This window comes from Schistocerca piceifrons, chromosome 9, assembly GCF_021461385.2.
Source record: "Schistocerca piceifrons isolate TAMUIC-IGC-003096 chromosome 9, iqSchPice1.1, whole genome shotgun sequence".
Lineage (NCBI taxonomy): Eukaryota > Metazoa > Arthropoda > Insecta > Orthoptera > Acrididae > Schistocerca > Schistocerca piceifrons.
In genome coordinates, this window is record NC_060146.1 from 112,886,565 (window position 1) to 112,912,515 (window position 25,951).

At 41.1% G+C, this 25,951-nt stretch overlaps 1 protein-coding gene across 6 annotated transcripts in view; it reads left to right on the forward strand.

Annotated features, from left to right (window-relative positions):
• LOC124717258 (zinc finger protein interacting with ribonucleoprotein K-like) overlaps positions 1-25,951 on the forward strand; it is a 239,555-nt gene that overhangs the window by 120,964 nt on the left and 92,640 nt on the right. For all 6 annotated transcript variants that reach the window (XM_047244060.1, XM_047244063.1, XM_047244065.1 and 3 more), the window contains one exon: positions 18,015-18,058. In XM_047244060.1, the coding sequence (XP_047100016.1) occupies positions 18,015-18,058 (44 nt within the window). The remainder of the gene's footprint in view (positions 1-18,014; positions 18,059-25,951) is intronic.

Consider the following 25,951-nt stretch of genomic DNA (forward strand, 5'->3'; position numbering starts at 1 on the left):
AATTTTTCAGAAAAGCATCTGAGATAATATTGAGCTGTCCGAAAATCGAAAAATATTTCTGGTATCGACTACTTCTGTTGAGGAAAAGTAATGCTAGAGGAGGATGTCCCTTTACAACATCCCCCTCACAAAATGTGGAAACAATGTGTTTACAATGTTTTATGACCTACTAAAAGATTTGTCAATGGTGTTCAAAATGATGCCAAAAGATGGAATACAGATGTATAGAAGTATCTGATACATAACATATTACAGAAAACGTAAGAAAAATATCTGCTATACAAGTCATAATGTATACATATATAAGGATATGACATTCAGATTTTCAGATCTGTGGAACATTCTGTCACAAGACAAATGATACAAAGTTAAAACTACAACATTACAACACTAAACTATAGAAATAAGTGCAGAGACAATGTAAATTACTAGGATTACAAATTGCAGGTTTACATCTATAAAGTAAAATATTCAAAAGAGAAGAAAAAAATTCAGAGCCAAGTGTATCACGAGTGAGCCGACTTGAAAAACTCACAACGCCGGAACAGAAGAATATACTCAATCATGAGTAGGAATATAACACAAAATCAATCAGATGAGTAGGAATATAACACAAAATCAATCAGCCATATAAACCAGAGTATGCAAGGATACGTTGACTCATAAAAGGAGAAAATAATGAAAAAATAGTAGGACCTAAGCTTATAATGTTGGGACCCACCTATGAATCTTAACCACACTGAGTACAGTCCGGAAGAAATGTTTTGACACAAGAAAATGAATACAGTTCATAATCATATCAATAAGTTCAATTATATGTAAAGAGTAATTAGAAGAAGCATCTAGCCTCAGTCAGTAGCTGCACACTCCCCTTGAGTACACATACACAGTCGTGATGACCAGGGCTACCCAAAACAGAGTTAAGCATGAGTTTGCCACAACTCAGGTTCCAATGGGATACAATAATGCAGTACTCAGGATAAATACAGGTAATCAGAGTCATAAATGGCTTTGAATGATGACATAATTGAGTAGCTTGAGGACCAAAATCATTGTGTGAAATCAGAAATGTATACATCTTGTTATACTGTCTGTACTCGTAAATGTCTTCCATGCTGTTTGCTAATTGTTTATACAAAATAACCTACATACATGGAGGCCTAGAAGATTCATTTACAATTGATAAGAAAAAATAAATACTGATTGAAAGTTACATAAGGTATTAGGAAGTTAATCCCCCTACTTGAAAAAACATATATTTATGTGGAATAACACTGTCCATGGCAATGATGACTTTTCTTGACACATAGTTCCATGAACACTTCATATAGAATAATTTCTTGGCTAACAATTTACAAATTTCAGTCACAACACTTATGTAATTGACAGATGCTTGAGTACATTACCCAGCAGCTGTGATCTCTTATAAGTCGACTGGACCAGCGAGGGTGCAGCCATACAGGAGTGTGGGAGAGGATCCACCCACATCTTTCAATTTCCTCCCTAGATTTCTCATCACATGCTCCAATGGATGGGTTACTTCCTGTGTAGCATTCACATCAAATCCTGCAACATTATTTTGTGTACTAAGTATACTGTTCAATATCTCCCTCACATCACATTGCATATGTTCTGCCTATTTACAGGGTCTATTGAAGAAACAATTATACAGTGTTTACATCAGAAGCGATTAAAAAATGTTCACATATGAAACTTTAACAAACAGAGCTAAATGCAATGAAAAAATGAACTAGTTAGTTGATATACACAGATAATTTTTACAGTACAAGATATGAAAATTTATTGCTAGATATGGCATTGCCCCTTTTCAAAGTTGGAAAAGGATCTACTCATTTAGTATCATAGTATATCTGTATCAAATTCTAAAGCACAAATCTATTACAAAACATAATTGAATGATTGTATGAACCTGTAATTATAGTGTAGCATAGATTTAAACTCAGCATAGTGTAGCATAGATTTAAACTAGGAATCACATCATCTTACATACTACATTCGTGATGCACAAAACAAAATTATATAGTTGTATGAACCTGCAAACATAGTGTAATTTTCTTCCAGACTTGGGATAACTAAGCATCCACGTTCAAAGGTATTGTCTTCTATACTAAAAGTTAAAAGTACCTGGGATTTTATGAATTTGCTTTGCTTACCTGTAGCTCCACTTACCTTTACACCTACAATGGGCATTACCACAAAATTCTTTCTATACTTGATCTTGTCCCTAAATTATTCAGACATACCACAAATCAGGCTACCTGTGTCCGTCCCTCGTGGTCTCGCGGTAGCGTTATCGCTTCCCGAGCACGGGGTCCCGAGTTCGATTCCCGGCGGGGTCAGGAATTTTTCCTGCCTCGAGATGACTGGGTGTTGTTGTGTCGTCTTCATCATCATCATTCATTCCCACTACGGTCGGAGGAAGGCAACGGCAAACCACCTCCATTAGGACCTTGCCTAGTAAGGCGGTGCGGGTCTCCCGCATCGTTCCCCTACGCTCTGTAAAAGAAGCATGGGACTTCATATTCATATATCACTCAACACTACCTCCCGACTGATCAATCTTAATTTTAATGTGAGGACACCGAAAATCTGAATGTTCAAAAGTGTGTGAATTTCTGAGGGACCAAACTGCTGGGGTCATCAGTCCCTAGACTTAAACTAACTTAATCTAACTTATGCTATGAACAACACACACACCCATGCCCAAGGGAGGACTCGAACCTGTGGTGGGAGGGGCTGCACACACTGTGACATGGCACCTCAAACCGCACAGCCACTCCACGCGGCTCCCAAAATCTGAATCATCGTCTCTGTTATCAGACACTTCATGTAAAAGATCACTCTCACTTTCATCAAATGCTACATCCACACTGTATTTACAGGGTTTTATCAACTTTACTGGCATCATAGCATTACTTTGGTTACTCATGTTGTCAGGTAAAGATTGAATGCAGTGAATAGATTCCATGGCACAACTAATGTCATTTGTTAGTGAAGGAACACAAAACAAATTACTGTCAAAACTGCATTTCCTGCTTAAATCCTCTTTCACTTCATTTCACAAATTGCTATACAAATTCTGACTAACCATAGCTAACATATTCCAAAATGCACATTTATCTACATTATCATCAATCTGGTCCCAAACAAACTTCAAAAAGTTTTCACCTTTATTCTCTAGGCTCACAGATAACTCACCTTTACTGTTTGGATCATTACTCTACATAACATTAATGCAAAACTGTTTTGACTGGACTGGTATTCCATGACTCCCACTTACATCACATACATCACTTACCTTACCTGTATTGTCAACATAATTCACAAGTAACTCTGGAACTTCATTATTGTTAAACTCCACAAATACGTGATACTCATCATCATCATATTCCTCCAAAATTACTTCATCAACAACATCACTAACAATACAAGTCTCATCTCCATCAAAGTCACTTACTTCACCTACATTCATTTGCAATAAGCCATCAGTCTCAGACTTATCAACGTCAGTCATTTCACAGATCTTATTCACATCTGCATCAAAAATGTCACCTAGTTCAGATCCAATACAGTCATCACTTGTTTTACGTACATCAATAACATTGTTTTCTGACCAAGAGTAGAAATCGTTAGTACATTCTATATCAAAGTTCTCACTACTCTCACATCCTGGTTTGTGATTAGCACCTACATCACCATAATTAAACATAGAATCCCAAAACTTTTGATCAAAACATAAATGAGAAATCTGACATTCCTTCTGTTCAATTCCAGATACACATGCCATATCATTAACACTGTTATTATTGTGTAATTGCAAGTGTTACTTAGGGGTCCTTTGCTTGTTATGTTTCCTCTCCTCAAAACTTTGGACCTCCATTGAGGCAAACTGCCATTTCCTAAGTAGTTGCTTCTATGATTGTTTCTTCTATTAAAATGCCCATGATTATCCCCTTTATTCTTATCCTGCCGATGTTCAAAATTTCTCTCTCTATTGTCATTTTGATCCTGATAGAAGTTACCATTATCTCTGTTTCTGTAATTACTCTGATTGTGAATTCTATCATTCTGATTATTATGGTACATACTTCTTTCTACTACCCTATCCATCCTGTCAACATATCATAAAAATTGTTCCAGACAATCATCAGGTCCATGTGCTAAAGCCCACTGCAATCTTTCTTGTAATCTCCTTTTAAGTGTCTTTTCATCAAATGGTTTGTCAAGGTTTGCTAATTTTTTAAGTTGGTTCTTCAAAACCCTTTCAAAGTGCCATCCCTATTCCTATAATTAAGACCTTTCAAAATTTCACTTTTAATTCTTCATTGTTCAGCTTCTGACCAAAATTTATTTAAAAAACTTTTCTCAAAACTTTGATATGTTTCCCGCTGACTTAAATTTAAATTTACCCATGACAGAGCTTCGCCTTCAAGACATATTTTAACAAATTTAACTGTCTCCACAGTGATGCAGAAAATCCACTGGGTGAAAATTGTCTGATAGAAAACTTTTGATAGGATTTTGGACCACACAATACCATCATTTGCACACAGACTTTGGTTCGCATGAATTTCCTGAACTGCTGAAATTTTTTGTCCTGGAACAGTTACATCAGTTTGCATATTGTTTTTGGCATTTAAAATTTTTTGGTTTAAACTGGCAATATTTTGTTCCATTTTTTCCACTACGGCCTTCTGTTCAGCTCTTGACATCATCAACATTCTTCGATTGCCTCACTGACGCAACTACCAACTCATTTTCCAAAACAATAAATTTATTTTCTAAAACCCCAACTTTTTCATTCACACTTCTTAATCCTTTAAACAACCCATTTCTTAACTCTGAAACTTGATTACTAAGTTGACCCATCTGATCCTTTACTCTGTCTATTTTGCTATTTTTTTCAGTTCTTATTTCAGTTAACTGATCATTAACTGCACTAAATTTGCTATTCTTATCTGTCTGCATTTCCTCTAGTTTTGCCAAAATTAACTGCAAAATATCAGTTTTTACTGTTCTTTACTGACTATGATTTCACTCGCCTCAGACATGCCCCAACTGGATCCTACAGCTTTCATTTCTACCTCACTCCTACCCATGTCCCTATTCATTTTGTTAACAAGCACATGAGTTGACAAACAAATTAACTTCACAAATAGTTTGTACTTATACCTTGTTTTTGATGTCCCTGCTTGTAGTTGTAAAGTCCTCTTTCATTCGATCTGATCCGTCATTATTATTAGAAGATCGTCACTGTTGGTGTGATTTGCTTTGTTGGACCACTTTCCATTTTCTTGCTTCAAGTGATCGGAAGTTGATTCAAACATAAATTGTACATGAAATAAATCACTTTACTTTCTTGCAAGAGACAAAATTTCATTATTAGTCATTTGTAATCTTCCCCTCCCTCCTTGAAATATAGCATATTGTGTATAAAATTATATGAATTTTGTCAGAAAAACAGCTGAGATAATATTGATCTGTCCAAAATTTGAAAAATATGTCCGGTATCGACTACTTCTGTTGAAGAAAAGTAATCCTAGAGGAGGACATCCCTTTACAAACTCTTTGCATGGACTTCAAGTACAGATGGCCATTCAGATGGCAGGGCAGAATATATGCCCCAATGAGATTGTCACCTACAGTGCTGGCCCAAATATTCACAGCAAAATGTACTTGATGGTGTGACTCTACTAGAGTGTGAGGTTTTTCCACATCCCACAAATGGCTATTCCTGCTGTTCGAAACCTTCACAATAAAATGTAACCTTGTCAGTAAACAGCATGAATTAGAGGAAATCTGGTTGATCAATCAATTGTTGGCGCAATCACTGATAGACACAATGCGACCCTTCATCCAAAACCAGTCAGAAACACTGCATGTACTCATTGTGGGTGATATGGGTGTAATTATTGTTTTTGGAGTACTTGCCACATCCTGCTCATTTCACATGCAATACAACAAGTACTTGTAGAGGGGAGTCCACTGCATCACATTCCAGCACCATCTCTTCAAAATCGCTTTTGTGAGTGGTCCTCATGTTGCAAGGTCCCACATTTCTTCTTTCCAGTGAACCAGTGTCTCACATTCATTGATCAAGAGAAGTAAACACTTGTGATGGATGATGCCTGTTAGGAAATTGTCCCCTGTATAGCCTTTCAGCAGTGAGAGCATTGCAACGTACTTCCCCGTACACAAGCCATATGTCAGTCAGTTCTGCAAAACTGTACCTGTACTGCTCCATCGCATTATACTGCACGTCTCTGAATAGCACTGAATAATGAATGGGTCTGTCATTGATTCATAGCACTTTCTGTCATGGGACTATGTAAATACAATCCAGGAGAGCCGCCTTATGGACAAGTAAAGTAAACAAAACCTGCATCATGACTTCCTAGTAATCACGCTCATCCTTTTCCTTCCCATGTACACATAAATAAACAGCACAGTATGTATAAACTTGTATGCATGTTAGTTGTAAATAAGCTGGAAAACAGTAATTCAGATAAAATAGTAGACAAGTTTACTTCCATATCTCCTTAAGCTGGCTTCTCCAACCCCAGGTTCCCTACCTCAAGTTATTCGGTGGAGCATTCTCTATGTCCTGTTACATTTTTTCATGCTCTTATGGAAACACCCTGTATAACACACATTTAAAGGAAAATGTACTGTGCTATTCCAGTTTCATTTTATTTCAGATTTGGTAAGACTAATATCGCCACATAAAAATTTCTCCATTGTGGTATTCCATATCCTTTAACTGTAACATTAATCCCTATCAGTGTCTTCATAGTACATCATTCTGTGGACCCTCTACTTTTTGGAAGAAAAATAGAAAGTTGATATCGAAGTGTATTCTTGCTAGCAAATTAGTAAATTATACAAGCAGAAATAATATTTGCAAAGGCAGGTTGCATTTAGAACAAGAAGCAGAATTGTCTATCTGAGACTGTAGCTGGTGGTGTAGCATTCTTGAAACTAATGGTGTCCAAGACCTGTGACTAAAATTTTTGTTTCTGTGTTTCACAATGTTTGACATCAGTTGTTTTTCCTTTAAATTGTTGAAAAGTGGTTGATCAACCACGTAGTCAGTTTCAAGTGAGAGATTTCTTACCTAGGCACATGTCAAAAAAAACTATTTATCAAATGCTGTAGATTTTTTTGTTAAAGCCTTTAATTGCCAAGATCACAATAAGAAAACAGTGCCTACTGTTTCCAATGGTCAAATGATCATCTTGTTATATGGAAGTTGTTATAAAAAGTCACAAGTTAGGAATACTTCAGAATACAGTAGCACTATCAAGAGTAATTCTACAAAAGCTATTAGGAGTACATACCAGGATACATACATGTGATGTCTACATCAAGATAATAGATATGACACATAGTCATTTCATTGTTGACATCCTTAAGCAGATGTCAACTACAGAACAAAACAGAATGAAATTATATGGGGTTAATCTAAAGTCAATGGCATGAAGCTACATGCAATAAATTTCTGGTCAAAACACCTTAAAATTGTACACTGAAGAGCCAAAGAAACTGGTACGCTTGCCTATTATCACGTAGGGCCCCCGCGAGCATGCAGAAGTGTCACTACATGGTATGCCATGGATTCAGCTAATGTCTGAAGTAGTGCTGGAGGGAATTACTCAATGAATCATGCAGGGCTGTCCATAAATCCATAAGAGTATGAGGGAGTGGAGATCTCTTCTGAACAGCACATTGCAAGGCATCACAGACATTCTCAATAATGTTCATGTCTGGGAAACTTGGTGGCCAGTGGAAGGGTGTTCCTGAAGCCAGTCTGTAGCAATTCTGGATGTGTGGGGTGCTGCATTGTCCTGCTGGAATTGCCCAAGTCCTTGGGGATGCACACTGGACATAAATGGAAGCAGGAGATGAGAGAGGATGCTTATGTACATGTCGCCTGTCAGAGTCATATGTAGACATACCAGGAGTCCCATATCACTCCAGTTGCACATGCCCCACACTATTACAGACCCTCCACCAGCTTGGAACAGTCCCCTGGTGACATTCAGGGTCCCATAAATTCATGAGGTTGTCTCCCTAACTGTACATGCCCATCTGCTCAATACAATTTGAAATGAGACTCGTCGGACCAGGTAGCATGTTTCCAGTCATCAACAGTCCAATGTTGGTGTTGACGGCCCCAGGCGAGGCATAAAACTTTGTGTCCTGCATTCATCAAGGGTACACGAGTGGGTCTTCAGCTCCAAAAGCCCATATCAATGATGTTTCGTTGAATGGATGGTCCAGCATTGAAATCTGCAGCAGTTTGCGTAAGGGTTGCACATCTGTCATGTTGAACAATTCTCGTTAGTTATTGTTGGTTCCTTTTTTGCAAGATCTTTTCCGGTCACAGCGATGTCAGAAACTTGATGTTTTACAGGATTCCTGATATTCACAGTACACTCCTGAAATGTTTGTAGGGGAAAATCCCTGCTTCATCGCTATCTTAAAGCCAAAGGGCAACAGTCATTTTATTCTACTGTAGTTTAATGAAAAATAGTTTGGGCCCTTTTTACGAGCATATGTCCTTATACGAATTTTAGGAATAACTTAATATGAATGATTTGTCCATTGTATTCCTAAGTATATTCTTAGTTCTGCTTCTGAAGTATTTATAAATTACAGACTGCATAATGTTGCATTTTGCTTGAAGTGTTAACAAGTTTCAGTTTAGTGTATCTTATTTCCTAACTGTTTGTGCAGTTCATATGATGACCTAATAGGTGTGGTTTGCCTAAAGAAAATATACTATTTGGTTTCTTTCCATACTATTTTATGGGTCACAATGAAGAATGTTGTAAACTCTCTATGTTGCCCCCTTTTATCAATCCCCTCTTTTGGCTCCTTCCTTTCCCTCATTTCCTTCTCCCCCTTCTCCTTCCCTAATCCCCCTCCCCCGCCCTCCCCTGCCCTGTTCTCTGTTCTCGGGAGTGATACCAGTCCTTGTCTCTTCCTGGGATTGCTTTTGTCATGTGGCATTATTCCTTTATATTTACATTTTATGTATCTGCCATCCTTACTATAATGTAGGGTTAGATAGATACATCATGTTGACTTGTACTATTATGAGCCGTCACTTTTGATACAGGGTAAGACACAACCTCGTGTTCTAACTTCTGTTTGCACCAATGAAGTGACAATTTGAAAAAAAACTTTTGTAGTTGGATTACATAGATTCATTATGTTGTCGTTAATCACCATTGGCTCTAGCATTTGGTACAGTGTGATACATAATCTAGCATTTTAACACCTGTTTGCACCAATGAAGTGTCAATTTTAAAAAAGTTTCTGTGGTCATACATTCTGTTGGGCTTGTTTGTGATTAAGTCATTTACGATGATGAGGTAATTTTAAAAAGTGGTGATGACTTTGATTGTCATACCAATTTGGTTTCTTTCCACACTATTTTATGGTTCGCAATAGTTGGTGTTATCTGTTCTGTAGCATATGACTTATGTTTGTATATGCTGTGTGTGCTGCTGCTGCCTGTTCATTGGTTTTAAATGTCCTGTTGTTTCCAAAAACATTTAACAGAGCATACATATGGTAGTTGATTTGTACTATATTGTATCTGTTGTTTTGTCTTTGATAATAGTAAATCATAATAAATATATTTCTTGCATCCTACATCCCCCCCATAAAGAAATAATTCCCTCACCGCCATGCTCAGTTCTTTCTCGGGAGTGGTTCCATTTCTTGCCTCTCCTTGGCATGATTTTAGCTTTTTGGCTTTAATTGTGTACATACTTTAAGCATCCAACATGGCTTCTTCACTTTTGGATTAAACAGGTACATACATCATGTTGTCGTATGCCATTATGGGCCCAAGTGTTTGGTACAGTGGAAGACAAAACCAGGTATTTTAATTTTTGTCTTACCTGTTTTCCTGGGTACATATTCTGTACAGCTTGCTTCTAGTTAAGTGTTTTACAAATATGAAGTAATTCAAAAGATAATGTTTCTTTTCACACTATTTGTGGTTCACAGTGAACAATGTTGTTTGTTGCTATAGCACATGATTTTTGTTTGTATGCACCATATGTGATGCTGCTGCTGTCTACTGTTCATTGCTTTTAAACATCTTACTGTTTGTGTAACATTTTAAAAAGCTGAAATGTGTTAGTTAGCCTGTACTTTTGTTGTATTATTTTATTGTCCTTGATGAATGGAAATTGTAATGAAGAAATTCACTGCCTCCTGATGGGGTGCATCCTACCAGTGGTTTCCTTGTGGCAGTGTAGGAACAAGATTATCAGTTGTGATTGCCCTGCCAATGTTTGTAGAAAAATTTGGCTTTGATATACATGTATGTAAAATATTAATGTGTTTTGCATGCTGTTACAGAATACACAATTTTATCTGTTTGGTAGATATATCCTGGTGTGATACGCTCTGTATCCTGCAATATGCATCCAAGTCTTTTAACAGTTTATTGAGTAAATTGTAATTTTATCTTTCTGTCCTGTACAATGATTTGAAAATGGGTTCAAGTAACCCGAAACTAGTCATCCATTAAATAAAAAAACTGAATCTTGCTACTTTGGCTGTTTTCTACATGAAACTAGTTAACGCAAGTTTCTGTCATGTTATTAACCCAGCATGCTGAAAATCCGTGTAAATAATATTTTCAGTAGGAGGTAATAATTGACTCTTCATTAATAAATCATGAAAAAAGCACTGAGCTCAATATTGATCCTTATGGGAACTCTGCTAACACGTTCCTCCATTGTGATCTTTTTGCTTCAACCATTGCCCACTGTTAGCAGAATGTAAATGTTAGTGGAATCATTGGACAGCACTTGAAGAAAAATTTGATTTTTTAGTTTAACAAGTAGAACATCAAAGTTATCAGTATTGAAAGCTTTGCTGAATTCCTAAAAGCACATAATAGTCACCTCTTGTTCATTCATAGTTTGTTTCAGTTTGTCAGTCACTTTTATGAGAGCATTTGTTGTACTACACTTTTTCTGGGAACTAGATTGGTATTCATCTAAAAAGTTATTTCTGCAATTATTTTCTGGACCAAATTAAAGCTTGTCAGTTGCAGAAAAAAGCTTTCTTACCTACGAAGCACTGATTCTTTAAGGGAATGGATGGTTTCTACTCTCCTGCCTTGGTGAAGTGGAAATGTCAGTGTAGTGAAATACTCATTTAGATCTTCAATAGGACCTACTGCTTCAGATCTGGATTTGCTTTTCGTAGACCTCTTAGATTTTTCCACAAGATGAATGGTCTGTAAAAGTCCTCAGTTAATGAGTGAGCATACCTGAGTTTCACAATTCTCACAGACTTTCTAACTTCATTCCATAGTTGCTTTTAGGTGTGATGATTATCAAGGTCAGGTGTCATTTGTATTTACAGTGTGCCGCATCTCTGGTACTCATAAGGTGTTAAAGTTGATCGGTAAGCCATAGTGCCACTTTTCTCCCGATTCTTATGGTTTTTGTAGAAACGTGTTTATTGTAGAAATTACTGAATCTCTCAATGAAATTAGCTACTTGATAATTCACAAGAAACTTATTTTCTGCCATTTCCTGCCAAGAAATATCATAGGCCTCACTTGTAAGTTTGATCATATTCGAGCATTTAAAATCTCTAAAAGTAATCACTTGCAGTTTGTTCTTTAGATATTACAATGAGTAAGACATGTATCTTACATCATGAGCAAACCAGCCAGGTGCCGAGATTGATCAGTGAATTATTCTAGTTGGAGACTTGGTTACGAATATTTCAATAAAGGGATGAGTTTCTGCTGTGTGATGAGTGAAAGCAGTGTAAAGTCTGGTCAAGAGAGTCTACGTGTAAATTTTTATATGGAGGGACTGTTGTTTACAAAATGTATGTTTATATCTCTGGCCCAACAGGAGATTGGCATGAAAGCTGAGGTCCTGAAATATCCAAATGATCTCACTGAGATGGCGTGTTGAGGGTTCCACATTTGCATGGGCGAGTTGAAGTGTATTGCCATTGTGAATTATTTCTACTGTAAGCCTGCAGGTAGGAAGAACAGCTGCTGTGCAGACAGGCATGGGCAGTGCCTTGCACGGTGTGATGAAAAGAAGTGGTCTAGAGAGTGAAACAGGCAGGTAGGAGGCTGGAGAAAGTGGGGAGGTCCCAGGTCAGGTATGCTTGCCTAGTATGGAAGTTGAAGGTGTGTGTAAAGTTATGCAGAAAGACCTGTTGAATACAGAGGAATGGGAAACAGAGTATTCATTGCAAGGAAATATGGTTTAGGATAGTGTTGAAATAAAAAAAAAATCATCTTTACTAAAACATACTTTTGTGGCGGTGTTCGTAGCGACAAACAATTCGCGGTAGAAACGGCTTACGAAGTCACCGCCACACTTCTAATAGCTGGCCGACCGGTCCGCTGGAACAGTGAACAGAAAGATGAAAACCCAAACACTCTGATTAAATAAAAGTCGGTACTTATCTTTATTACGAAGATACAGAAATACAGTAGTGAACTCCGTGTCTACAGAAATCTGTCTAGTTCGAGTCGGAGCGGCTAGGTCAGCGTCGGCTGACGACAAACAACAACTCTGCTGCGATGAACACACAACTGACTAGCAAGTACACAATTCGGTGGCGAGTATACAACTGAGCGGCGACTACAGCACTGTCCTAGCGCTCGCGACTCCAGCGCTTAAGAAGCCAGAAGCCAGCGGTGGCGCGCGCAGACTTGCGGCGATTTCCTGTATCGCTGGCGCTGCTTATGCGGACGGCGTCCGGACTTTGATGCTGCCAACCTTTTGGCAGCGGGCTCGGTTGGCATTACTGGCTAGAATATAACACTCCTCCCCCCCAAATCGCCGCACCGTCGTTGAATAATGACGCTGCGTCGACGGCTGCTGAGTGGGCGCCGGACAAGGCGCTGCGGTGTCAGACTCCTTGGGGGTGCCCAAGGAAAGCGGCTGCAGGACAGGCTGCACAGCCACCGCTTGGGAAGGCGGCTGAGGGGTCGACGTCCATCAGCTCCGAAGGCGGTGGCAACTGAAGAGGGACCGCAGGCGCCAGAGCAACCACCTGGGGCGCTCCCGGATGAAGCTGCGCGGGAGGCATCAACGGGACGGGCTGTCGGCGTGGTAGCGGCGACGGCTGCTGCCCTGGGGGCGGCAGCGAAGTCGGAAGGCGCGGCTGGAACCCGCCGCGGACCAAATCTGTGGACAAAGAACGAGCGGCAGAATCCGGGCGGCCAGCGCGGCGCAACTGGTTCTGATGCCTCCTGTGCACCCCAGTAGCGCCTTGAACAGTATAAAAACCGCGACTCTGGACACTTATCACGGTACCACATTCCCAACGACAGCGACCGTGATAAACTCTGAAAAAAAAAACGGCGTCGTTGCGCTGAAAACGCGTGCGATGCTCAGAAGCGGCGGGTCGATCCGGGGGTGCAACAACCGGAGTAGGGTGCGATGACGACGGCCGTGGAGAAGCTCCGCAGGCGAAGGGCCGTCGCGTGGCGTGGTCCGGTACGACGACAGGAACGTGATGAGGGCCTGCGGACGAGAGTGCGTAGCATGAAGGCGGTCCATATGATCCTTGAATGTGCGTACAAAACGTTCCGCTGCACCATTCGATTGAGGGTGGAACGGCGGAGTAAGAACATGGCGAATGCCATTGGCAGAACAAAAACTTTCAAATTCAGCAGAGGTAAATTGTGGACCATTGTCAGACACTAAAACTTCTGGGAGACCCTCAATACAAAAAATTGATGTCAACGCCTGTATAGTTTGTGCAGACGTTGTAGACTGCATGGGCACAACAAACGGAAAATTACTAAATGCATCTATCACGATGAGCCAACGAGAATTCCAATATGGACCAACGAAATCAATATTTACTCGCTGCCAGGGACCGGCAGGGCGTGCCCACTCAAAATAGTGTTGAGGCGGAGCAGCTTGGTGTTCGGCACACGTCGAACAATCTGTAGACATCTGCGTAATCTGCTTATCAATGCCGATCCATGTACAATGACGGCGGGCAAGCTGCTTGGTGCGGACCACTCCCCAATGACCTTGATGCAACAAGTCGAGGACCTTGGATTGGAGCACTTGGGGAACCACTACACGAAGCTGGTCATTCTCGGTGCGTAACAGCAAAACTCCGTGCGAAACAGACAACAGATGACGTTGCGGATAATAGCGACGAACCACAGGATCCGATATGTCCTTTGCCTTGGACGGCCAACCACGTTGAACAAAACGTAATAGTAAACTCATATGAGGATCCGTAGCTGTCTCACGTGCCACCTGACGATAATCAATCGGAAAATCCCGGAGGGATTGATGCTCATCGGCGTCAATCTGATGGCAAGAGTCTTCAGAGGAATCGAAGACATCATCCGCAGCAATCGGCAATCTAGAAAGCGCGTCAGCGTTTGCATGCTGAGCTGTAGGGCGATACAGTATCTCATACTGGTATTGTGATAACAAAAGAGCCCAAAGTTGTAGTCTCTGAGCTGTCCGCTGAGGAACTGGTTTAGACGGATGAAACAGTGACGTCAGGGGCTTGTGATCTGTTACTAAATAGAATGGTCTACCATAGAGGTAGTGATGGAATTTTGTGACACCGAACACAATAGCCAACGCTTCCTTGTCCAATTGGCTATAATTACACTGAGCTTTGTTTGGCAGTTTAGATGCGAACGCAATAGGACGTTCGGTGTTACCGACTCGGTGAGACAACACAGCACCGAGGCCGAAAGAAGAGGCATCACAAGCTAACACCAGAGGCTTGTTAGGGTCGTAATGGACCAGACAACGATCATTCAATAAAGCCTCTTTAAGCCGCTGAAAGGCTGATTGGCAATCAGCTGACCACACAAACGGAACATTCTTACGGCGGAGACGATGCAACGGTGCAGCAATCTGTGATGCATTAGGTATAAACCTAATATAATACATCAATTTGCCAAGAACTGCTTGCAATTCATGCAGATTGCGAGGGGCGGGCAAATCACGAATAGCTGCTAAATGTGACTGGGAGGGATGAATGCCTTGAGCATTAATAATATGTCCCAGATACTCCCATCTCCGTAAGGAAAAATGAACATTTATCGATGTTGCAACATAGGCCTGCCTGAGACAACACTTTAAACAAACACTCCAAATTACGGAAATGTTCAGCAGGCGTCCGACCGGACACAACAATATCGTCTAAATAGTTGCAACACGATGGCACATTAGCCAGAAGTTGAGACAAAAAACGCTGAAAAACAGCTGGAGCTGACGCACAACCAAAAGGCAAACGCAGAAAACGGAACAACCCCAACGACGTGTTTATGACAAAATACTGTTGTGATTGCTCGTCGAGGGGCAATTGCAAATATGCTTCACGGAGATCAATTTTGGAAAAGAAACGAGCTTCCCCTAACTTATCCATCAGCTCGTCCGGTCTAGGCAAAGGAAAAGAATCAATGACAGTCTGAGGATTAACTGTCGACTTAAAATCAGCACACAAACGTAACTTGCCAGACGGTTTCTTTATAATAACTAAGGGAGAAGCCCACTGGCTCGCTGAAATGGGTTGAATAACACCGTTGTTTTGCCAACGACGAAGTTCATCTTCTACAGGTGCCCGGAGGGCGTGAGGCACTGGACGAGCACGACAAAATCGAGGCTGAGCATTATCTTTTAACATAATATGAGCGGCAAAGTTCGCAGCACAACCTAGTTCGTCTTTAAATATGTCACTGTATCGTTTACACAAATCGGTTATGCTGTCTTGAGGAACAACAACAGAATTAATTTGCAACACATTGTCTTGGATAGACAGGCCAAACAAGTCAAAACAGTCTAATCCGAAAATGTTTACACTGTCTGTAGCGCGGAGCACTGTGAATGAAACTGTTTTTGTATTGCCACGGAATGTGGCTGGCACGCTACATACACCTAACACAGGAATTTGTTCTCCACTATAAGTAGCCAAAGAATGTTTTGCCGCTGAAAGTTTAGGGCGGCCAATAGCCGCATACGTAGCACTATTTATGAGAGTCACAGATGCACCAGTGTCTAATTGAAAATTGAAGATCTTATCCTGGATGCGTAGCTTCACAAATAGTTTATTACACTGTCTCTGGATCGGTGCAGTGGAGTCGGAAGACACAAAATCAGCGCGTTTAGCGCGTGTTCGCTGCTTACGACAACTCGTGGGTTGGGCGGGTGGAACAACAACTCCCGCTTCACTTGCAGTCTGTACATTACGTTTTACAGCGTTTGAATTACGCTTGGGTCGCATAGCAGAGGGCTGGGTGGGTGGCTTATTGCGAACAAGTTTATTACCCACACGAACCGTGGAAGAGTCTTTAAACGCGACCTTCTGGGCGGGCTGGCTTTGAAGAACATGAATATCCATGGGCTGGGCAGCACTAGAATTGTTCTTGCGTTTACACAAACAAACAGTCTGGATGTGTCCTTTCCTTTGACAAAAGTGACAAACCGCGTTTCTCAACGGGCAACGTTCACGAGGATGAGCAAGAACACACTTAGGGCAAGACTTAACTCTATCATTTTGCACACGCGGCTGACGAATGTGTTTAACATGACGCGGCCGGCTAGTGTTTACAGTCTGACTCTGCCGGTGGGGCCGCGGGCGTGACATAACTTGCTTAGCACAGGCAATTTGAGAAATACATGGCTGATCTAACTCACACTCAGCATAGTCAAAAGTATCTTGGGCTTCAATGATGTTCATCACAGTCTCTAATGACGGGTCAGGCAACTTTAAGATAGCAGCACGAATACGAGAATCTGCAATGTTTTGAGTAATAGTGTCTCGTAACATGACATCACTGTAAGAAGCTCCACACACACAATTAAATCGGCACTGACGGATGAGGCCCCGTAAATCTGTTAACCACTGTTTATTAGATTGATGTGGCAGTTTCTTTAATCTGAAGAACTTGAATCTGGCTGCTGCCACATGAACTCGCAACTCGAAATACTCAGCAAGCTTGTTAACAACAACGTCATAGTCTAAAGCTTCTGGCTGGGATTCCGGGAACAACTTACAAAGTAGTCGATAGACTTCCACGCCTGCAGTGGAAATTAAATAAAGCTGCCGCTCAGTACCTGTGATTTTGTAGACTGTCATGTGCGCCTGCAACTGCGCGAAATATTCTCGCCATTCTTCTCGTGATGCATCAAAAGCACGGAAAGGTGGTGCTGCCTGTGCTTGTTCCTTTTGTGTTGGAGGATTAGCCGCTTGTTTGGCGATTGCTTCCACCAGACTTTGTATTTGCTGACTCTGTAACAAGATCAACTGTTGTAAGTCGGCAGACATAGTGAACACAAATTAAACCAGCCCCCAAAATTTTATCGCTATAATTAGGATAACCAGAAACAAGTTGAACCAGCCCTGCACACGAGTTCGGAAGTCCTCGTCGCCAGTTTTGTGGCGGTGTTCGTAGCGACAAACAATTCGCGGTAGAAACGGCTTACGAAGCCACCGCCACACTTTTAATAGCGGGCCGACCGGTCCGCTGGAACAGTGAACAGAAAGATGAAAACCCAAACACTCTGATTAAATAAAAGTCGGTACTTATCTTTATTACGAAGATACAGAAATACAGTAGTGAACTCCGTGTCTACAGAAATCTGTCTAGTTCGAGTCGGAGCGGCTAGGTCAGCGTCGGCTGACGACAAACAACAACTCTGCTGCGATGAACACACAACTGACTAGCAAGTACACAATTCGGTGGCGAGTATACAACTGAGCGGCGACTACAGCACTGTCCTAGCGCTCGCGACTCCAGCGCTTAAGAAGCCAGAAGCCAGCGGTGGCGCACGCAGACTTGCGGCGATTTCCTGTATCGCTGGCGCTGCTTATGCGGACGGCGTCCGGACTTTGATGCTGCCAACCTTTTGGCAGCGGGCTCGGTTGGCATTACTGGCTAGGATATAACACATACAAAGTAGTGCATGTACAGTTATTGTAGATTCTCTTAATCCTTTTTTCAGGAGCTGAAACATGAAGTAGAGTCAAGTGGCAGTGAACCAGAAAGGTTTGTACAATTTTTTTTTATATCTCTTCTTTTTCATTTTGTGTGTGTATTGTTTTACAATTTTATGTTGTAAGCATTGTGGCAGAGAATAATGTTATATCTCTTCTTTTTCATTTTGTGTGTGTATTGTTTTACAATTTTATGTTGTAAGCATTGTGGCAGAGAATAATGTTATACACCGAAAACTGAACACTGGAGACTAGTACCTGTAATTTTTAAACACTTGATTGGCTGTGACATATTCAGCCCTGTACTCCTTTTCTGCTTGCGGCTTGTGTTCCTCTAATTAATTTTTATCTGTAGGGCTGTAGAATATCAACTCTTTGGAATTACTCAGATGAACCTCTGGTAAAATTGTGAATAGTGATGAAAGTTTTGAGGCAAATCCTTTGGACTGTGGAAGTTCTCAATCTGTCATCTTTTGAAGGTATGGTAATGACACTTCGGTAGAGGGCCCCACTGTGAGGAGAAATTTCGTCAGTTCTTGAACCATCTGAATTCCATTCGTGGGAACATCAAATTTACCAAGAATCTGAAAAGACAGATGCTTTCCATTGTTGGATGTCTGGTTGACTGTAAAACTGACATCACTGCGGGCTGTGGTGTCTTCTGCAAGCCAACAAATACATGCCTTTGCTTGCAAAGGGACAACTGTCACAGTTCTGCACAGATCAGTTGTGCCTCAAATACCGCTGTTTGTGGTGCACATACGACTGCCGATAAGAGCCATCTATCAGAAAAACTCAAACACCTTAAAAAAGTTTTTGAAAATAATTACCATCCACTGTGGAAGATCTGCAAGGCTTTTCAATTAAAACTGAAGGGGAGTGTCCCACCTTAAGAGGCTGAAGAGGAAAGGTTCAAGTTCATGACTTTCCTACACATCATAGGGAATCTTGGTTCTAAAGTAGGTCCCATCCTCTTCAAACATAATTGAGGTTGTTTTTCTGTCAGCACCAAAGATTGCCATGCTCCTTAACTGTGTGGTGTGAAGGATGACTCGATTCTACAGATAGCAGATGCGTATAATGTTCTCTGTCATTGTTGTTTATCATGTGTAGTACATACTCTATGTACAGTTCAAGAAAGAAACATGAACATTGATCCTATATCCACCTGCCTCAGCCTGATAAATCTGCTGTTGACAGACATTGTATACAGGCAAGTCAAGCAATGGACTGAGAAAACAGGCAGATTTCAACATCTGTTTCATCCTTTTGAGATTCAGTTTTCACGGAAGCTATTCAAACACATTTGATGAGTGATTTGATTAATTGTGGTGATGGTTTTAACCTTTATTAAATATGGAGTATGGCACTGGCAGAAGTTAACTTCATAGACAAAAGTTGTTGATAGGAATTGTGAAATATCTTTCACAGTGGGGTCATGGTAAGTTGTATCTCTGCCACCCTTGTGATATTTCTTCCACAGTGATGTATTGTGTAGTCACACATGCTTGGATCACCAATGGCTCACCAACTCACCCAACCACTATATATCAGGGGGACGAGAGTCAGTCGTTCTGCCTCACTCTTGAAGGCAGCTGATTGGTTTATAGCCAAAATATTAGTGGCAAACAAGGTTTGGTTCTGGCTGATTTCTCGAAGTTATGTGGATCTCTGGTAAAATTATTCATCTGTCGAGAGTAGAAAATTCATATGTAAATGTGGGCTGCACTCCTCATTCTATACTGATTTAAAAGTGTCTAATTTCTAATGACAATCCATATCCACAAATCATCTTGCCTGATGTATACAGCTTTGTAATATGTATTTCATTCTGATAAGCACAGTTGATGATACTTGCATGGCACCCAGTTTCTGTTCCGTGTCGTTGTGACATCGCAGATGAATGTAGTCTCTGTAGCATGATAAGAAGTGAAGTTTCTGTCACTTGTTGATCATTATCACGTCATCTACAGTGTAGAGTATATTTTTGCTTCCATTTATATTCACATGAAAACATCAAATCTGTACATGCTGATCTCTTCCAAAAACTGAGTGCGCATGTTAGCTAACGTACACAATGTGATGCACATGGTTAACAGTTGCTAATGTTTATGTTATTATTCACCCTTGTGTTCCAGACAGAGCTCATGTATTAAACAGATCAATATTACACTCTTTAGCATGATAGTGAGCATTTGGAAGTATCTTTGTTGTTCATGAAGTGCACGAACTGTCGGTTAAAGCCAAAAACTGGAAAGTGGGTAAGGAGGAGTGTGTCCCAACAAAATTCCTAGCATTTTACCATGTTGTTAGCAATATTTCTTTCAATATTCCCAGAATCCTCCAGGAAATTCAGGTTGAAGTGGTTTTTCAGCTACCATTGAAGATTGCAGACCTTCTGGGATCAGTGAAAGATGATTTGTTATTGCAGAAGGATGCAATTCCCAAATACCATAGCAGTGTGGTAGGGCTTACATAGGCCAGACCATGCACACCATGGAAGAACTCTGCACTGGACATCAACACTGCACTTAGCTTATGCAACCAATGAAGTGTGCTATTGCTCAATATAGTATCTCCACTGAAAATCCGGTGCTAAGTGATAAAACATTAGTTTTGGCTACAGAAACATATGTTTGGACTCCATTATTAAAGGATCTATGGAAATACACGTGGCAAAAAATCAGCTGTCACAACAGGTTCCATTTGGATAATTTCTGGAACCACATCATTTCCACTGTTTGCTCTAAATGATGATGAAAAAGTAGACCGATGCACACGGCGTGCATCAACCCTGAAGGCAGACCCACAAATCCACTAGTGACAACAGTGCCTGCCAGGTAGAGTGATAGTGATCATTCTGTCATCGGGATTTTAAAGCATGCTATTAAATTACAGACTAGGAAATAACTGGCAGGTTCCCAGTCGAAATATTGTGGAGTGTAGTGAACGACGACTGGCTGCAAGCCCAAAACTTCTTTGAATACATGGTACTCGTTACTTGTGACTCCTGTTTGTGACATTTACATTCACGCTTCCAGAGGGAGCAAGATGTTAATATGAGCGGTATGGCTATATGCCTACATTCCTGCAAAAAAACTTTTTAATAACCTGGGAAAAATTCGAAAATTAGATATGTACATTTATCTGAGTATAGAGCAATGCATGAGGGCCAGTGATAAGTGGTATCCCACCATACAATAGCAGATGGCTAATACTGACCCATGTTGCATTTTGCATAGTGATGTAGATCATGGTTCAGATAAATAAGTTATCATCATCATCATCATCATTTAAGACTGATTATGCCTTTCAGCGTTCAGTCTGCAACATAGTCCCCCTTATAAAATTCCTCTATGATCCCCTATTCACTGCTAACATTGATGCCTCTTCTGATGTTAAGCCTATTACTTCAAAATCATTCTTAACCGAATCCAGGTATCTTCTCCTTGGTCTACCTCGACTCCTCCTACCCTCTGCTGCTGAACCCATGAGTCTCTTGGGAAACCTTGCTTCTCCCATGCGTGTAACATGACCCCACCATCTAAGCCTGTTTGCCCTGACTGCTACATCTATAGAGTTCATTCCCAGCTTTTCTTTGATTTCCTCATTGTGGACACCCTCCTGCCATTGTTCCCATCTACTAGTACCTGCAATCATCCTAGCTACTTTCATATCCGTAACCTCAACCTTATTGATAAGGTAACCTGAATCCACCCACCTGTCGCTCCCATACAACAAAGTTGGTCGAAAGATTGAACAGTGCACAGATAACTTAGTCTTGGTACTGACTTCCTTCTTGCAGAAGAGAGTAGATCGTAGCTGAGGGCTCACTGCATTAGCTTTACTACACCTCGCTTCCAGTTCTTTTACTATGTTGCCATCCTGTGAGAATATGCATCCTAAGTACTTGAAACCGTCCACCTGTTCTAACTTTGTTCCTCCTATTTGGCACTCAATCCGTTTATATTTCTTTCCCACTGCCATTACTTTCGTTTTGGAGATGTTAATCTTCATACCATAGTCCTTACATTTCTGATCTAGCTCTGAAATATTACTTTGCAAACTTTCAATCGAATCTGCCATCACAACTAAGTCATCTGCATATGCGAGACTGCTTATTTTGTGTTCACATATCTTAATCTCACCCAGCCAGTTTATTGTTTTCAACATATGATCCATAAATAATATGAACAACAGTGGAGACAGGTTGCAACCTTCTCTTACCCCTGAAACTACTCTGAACCATGAACTCAATTTACTGTCAACTCTAACTGCTGCCTGACTATCTATGTGAAGACCTTTAATTGCTTGCAAAAGTTTGCCTCCTATTCCATAATCTCATAAAGCAGACAATAACTTCCTTCTAGGAACCCGGTCATATGCCTTTTCTAGATCTATAAAGCATAGATACAATTCCCTGTTCCACTCGTTACACTTCTCCATTATTTGCCGTAAGCTAAAGATCTGGTCCTGACAACCTCTAAGAGGCGTAAACCCACACTGATTTTCATCCAATTTTTCCTCAACTATACTCGCACTTTCCTTTCAACAATACCTAAGAAGATTTTACCCACAACGCTGATTGAAGAGATACCTCTGTAGTTGTTACAATCCTTTCTGTTTCCATTTTTAAAGATTGGTGTGATTACTGCTTTCGTCCAGTCTGATGGAACCTGTCCCGACTCCCATACCATTTCAATTATCCTGTGTAGTCATTTAAGACCTGACATTCCACTGTATTTGATGAGTTCCGACTTAATTTCAACCACCCCAACCGCTTTATTGCACTGCAATATATTAACCATTTTCTCCACTTCCTCAAATGTGATCCTATTTCCGTCATCATTCCTATCCCATTGTACATCGAAATCTGAAACATTACTCATCGTATTTTCACCTACATTGAGCAACTCTTCAAAATATTCCCTCTATCTGCCCAAGGCATCAACCGGATTCACCAGCAATTTTCCTGACCTGTCCATAATACTTGTCATTTCCTTCTTACCTCCCTTTCGAAGACTGCTAATTACACTCCAGAATGGTTTTCCAGCAGCTTGACCCAAAGTCTCCAACCTGTTTCCAAAGTCTTCCCAAGATTTCTTCTTGGATGCTGCAATTATCTGTTTGGCTTTGTTTCTTTCTTCAACATACCTTTCTCTGTCTACCTGAGTTCTAGTATGTAGCCATTTTTGATACGCCATCTTTTTCCTTTTACAGGCTGCCTTGACTGTGTCATTCCACCAAGCTGTTTGCTTCATCCTACCTTTACACACTACTGTTCCAAGACATTCTTTGGCGGCTTCTAGTACTGTGTCCCTGTACCTTGTCCATTCCTTTTCCAAAGACTGTAATTGCCTACCTTCAATTAACTGGTACCTTTTTGAGATCACTGTTATGTACTTGTGCCTGATTTCCTTATCCTGAAGTTTCTCCACTCTTATCCTCCTACATATGGACCTGACCTGCTGCACTTTCGGCCTCACGATACCAATTTCACTGCAGATTAAATAGTGATCAGTGTCATCACAGAATCCCCTGAATACATGTGTGTCCCTCACAGCCTTCCTGAATTCCTGATCTGTTATTATATAGTCAATGACAGATCTGGTTCCCCTGCCTTCCCAAGTATACCGGTGAATGTTCTTATGTTTAAAAAATGAGTTTGTGATTACTAAGCCCATACTGGCACAGAAATCCAAAAGTTGTTTCCCATTCCTGTTGGCCTCCATATCCTCTCCAAATTTACCCATAACCTTTTCATACCCTTCTGTTCGATTTCCAATCCTGGCATTAAAATCACCCATGAGCAGAACACTGTCCTTGTCCTTTACTCTAACAACTATGTCACTGAGTGCGTCATAAAAACTATCCATCTTATCTTGATCTGTCCCTTCACAATGTGAATATACTGACACAATCCTAATTTTCTTGTTAGACACTGTCAAATCTATCCACATCAGTCATTCGTTTACGTATCTTACTGCAACTACGCTGGATTCCATTTCTTTCCTGATGTAAAGCCCTACACCCCATTGTGCTATTCCTGCTTTGACTCCTGACAGGTTAACCTTGTATTCTCCCACTTCCTCTTCTTTCTCACCCCTTACCCGAATGTCACTAACAGCTAAAACGTCCAACCCCATCTTACTTGCAGCCTCTGCCAACTCCACCTTCTTCCCAGAGTAGCCCCCCATTGATATTAATAGCTCCCCATCTCATTACCATTCGTTTGCCGAGTCGTATCTTAGGAGTCCCTGGTTTGTCAATTGGAGGTGGGGCTCCGTCACCTCCAAAGGTCTGAGGCATTTTGCTCTGATTGTTGCCAGCATCATATTTAAAGTACCAGGGAAGCAGGTTGCTAGCCTTACTTGCCCCGGGTCCCATTGGGTTTTACCCCTAACAGTTGAGGGACTAATCGGTGGATTTGGTAGTCTTTGCCGTCTGAGCACAAAGGTGACCACGACTCAGAATATGTCCGAGATGCCCAGCCTTATTCCAAAGTAACTGGTATCCTGACTGTCAGGACCACTTACTTGGCCACTCATACGTTGCCCGTGGTTCATGAACTAGGACATGACAACAGGAACCCACACCATGAACCACAAGTAAAGTAAATAAGTTAAACACACTAAATAAGAAATTCCTGTGCAAGGAATTTATGCTGATGATGCAAAACATTATGACTGCCTGCTTAAAAGTATGCTGTGCCTTTGTTGGAACACAGTGCAGCAGCAAGTGTGTGTGACATCAATTTGACCATTCCTCCGAAGGTTTCCAGATATATGTGGCATCACATATCTATGCACGAAGCATGCAAAGTACGAGGTGCATTCAAGTTCTAAGGCCTCCGATTTTTTTTCTAATTAACTACTCACCCAAAATCAATGAAACTGGCGTCACTTCTCGATGTAATCGCCCTGCAGACGTACACATTTTTCACAACGCTGACGCCATGATTCCATGGCAGCGGCGAAGGCTTCTTTAGGAGTCTGTTTTGACCACTGGAAAATCGCTGAGGCAATAGCAGCACGGCTGGTGAATGTGTGGCCACGGAGAGTGTCTTTCATTGTTGGAAAAAGCCAAAAGTCACTAGGAGCCAGGTCAGGTGAGTAGGGAACATGAGGAATCACTTCGAAGTTGTTATCACGAAGAAACTGTTGCGTAACGTTAGCTCGATGTGCGGGTGCATTGTCTTGGTGAACCAGCACATGCGCAGCCCTTCCCAGACGTTTTTGTAGCAGTGCAGGAAGGAATTTGTTCTTCAAAACATTTTCGTAGGATGCACCTGTTACCGTAGTGCCCTTTGGAACGCAATGGGTAAGGATTACGCCCTCGCTGTCCCAGAACATGGACACCATCATTTTTTCAGCACTGGCGGTTACCCGAAATTATTTTGGTGGTGGTGAATCTGTGTGCTTCCATTGAGCTGACTGGCGCTTTGTTTCTGGATTGGAAAATGGCATCCACGTCTCATCCAATGTCACAACCGACGAAAAGAAAGTCCCATTCATGCTGTCGTTGTGCGTCAACATTGCTTGGCAACATGCCACACGGGCAGCCATGTGGTCGTCCGTCAGCATTTGTGGCACCCACCTGGGTGACACTTTTCACATTTTCAGATCGTCATGCAGGATTGTGTGCACAGAACCCACAGAAATGCCAACTCTGGAGGCGATCTGTTTAACAGTCATTCGGCGATCTCCCAAAACAATTCTCTCCACTTTCTCGATCATGTCGTCAGACCGGCTTGTGCGAGCCCGAGGTTGTTTCGGTTTGTTGTCACATGATGTTCTGCCTTCATTAAACTGTCGCACCCACGAACGCACTTTCGACACACCCATAACTCCATCACCACATGTCTCCTTCAACTGTCGATGAATTTCAATTGGTTTCACACCTCGCAAATTCAGAAAACGAATGATTGCACGCTGTTCAAGTAAGG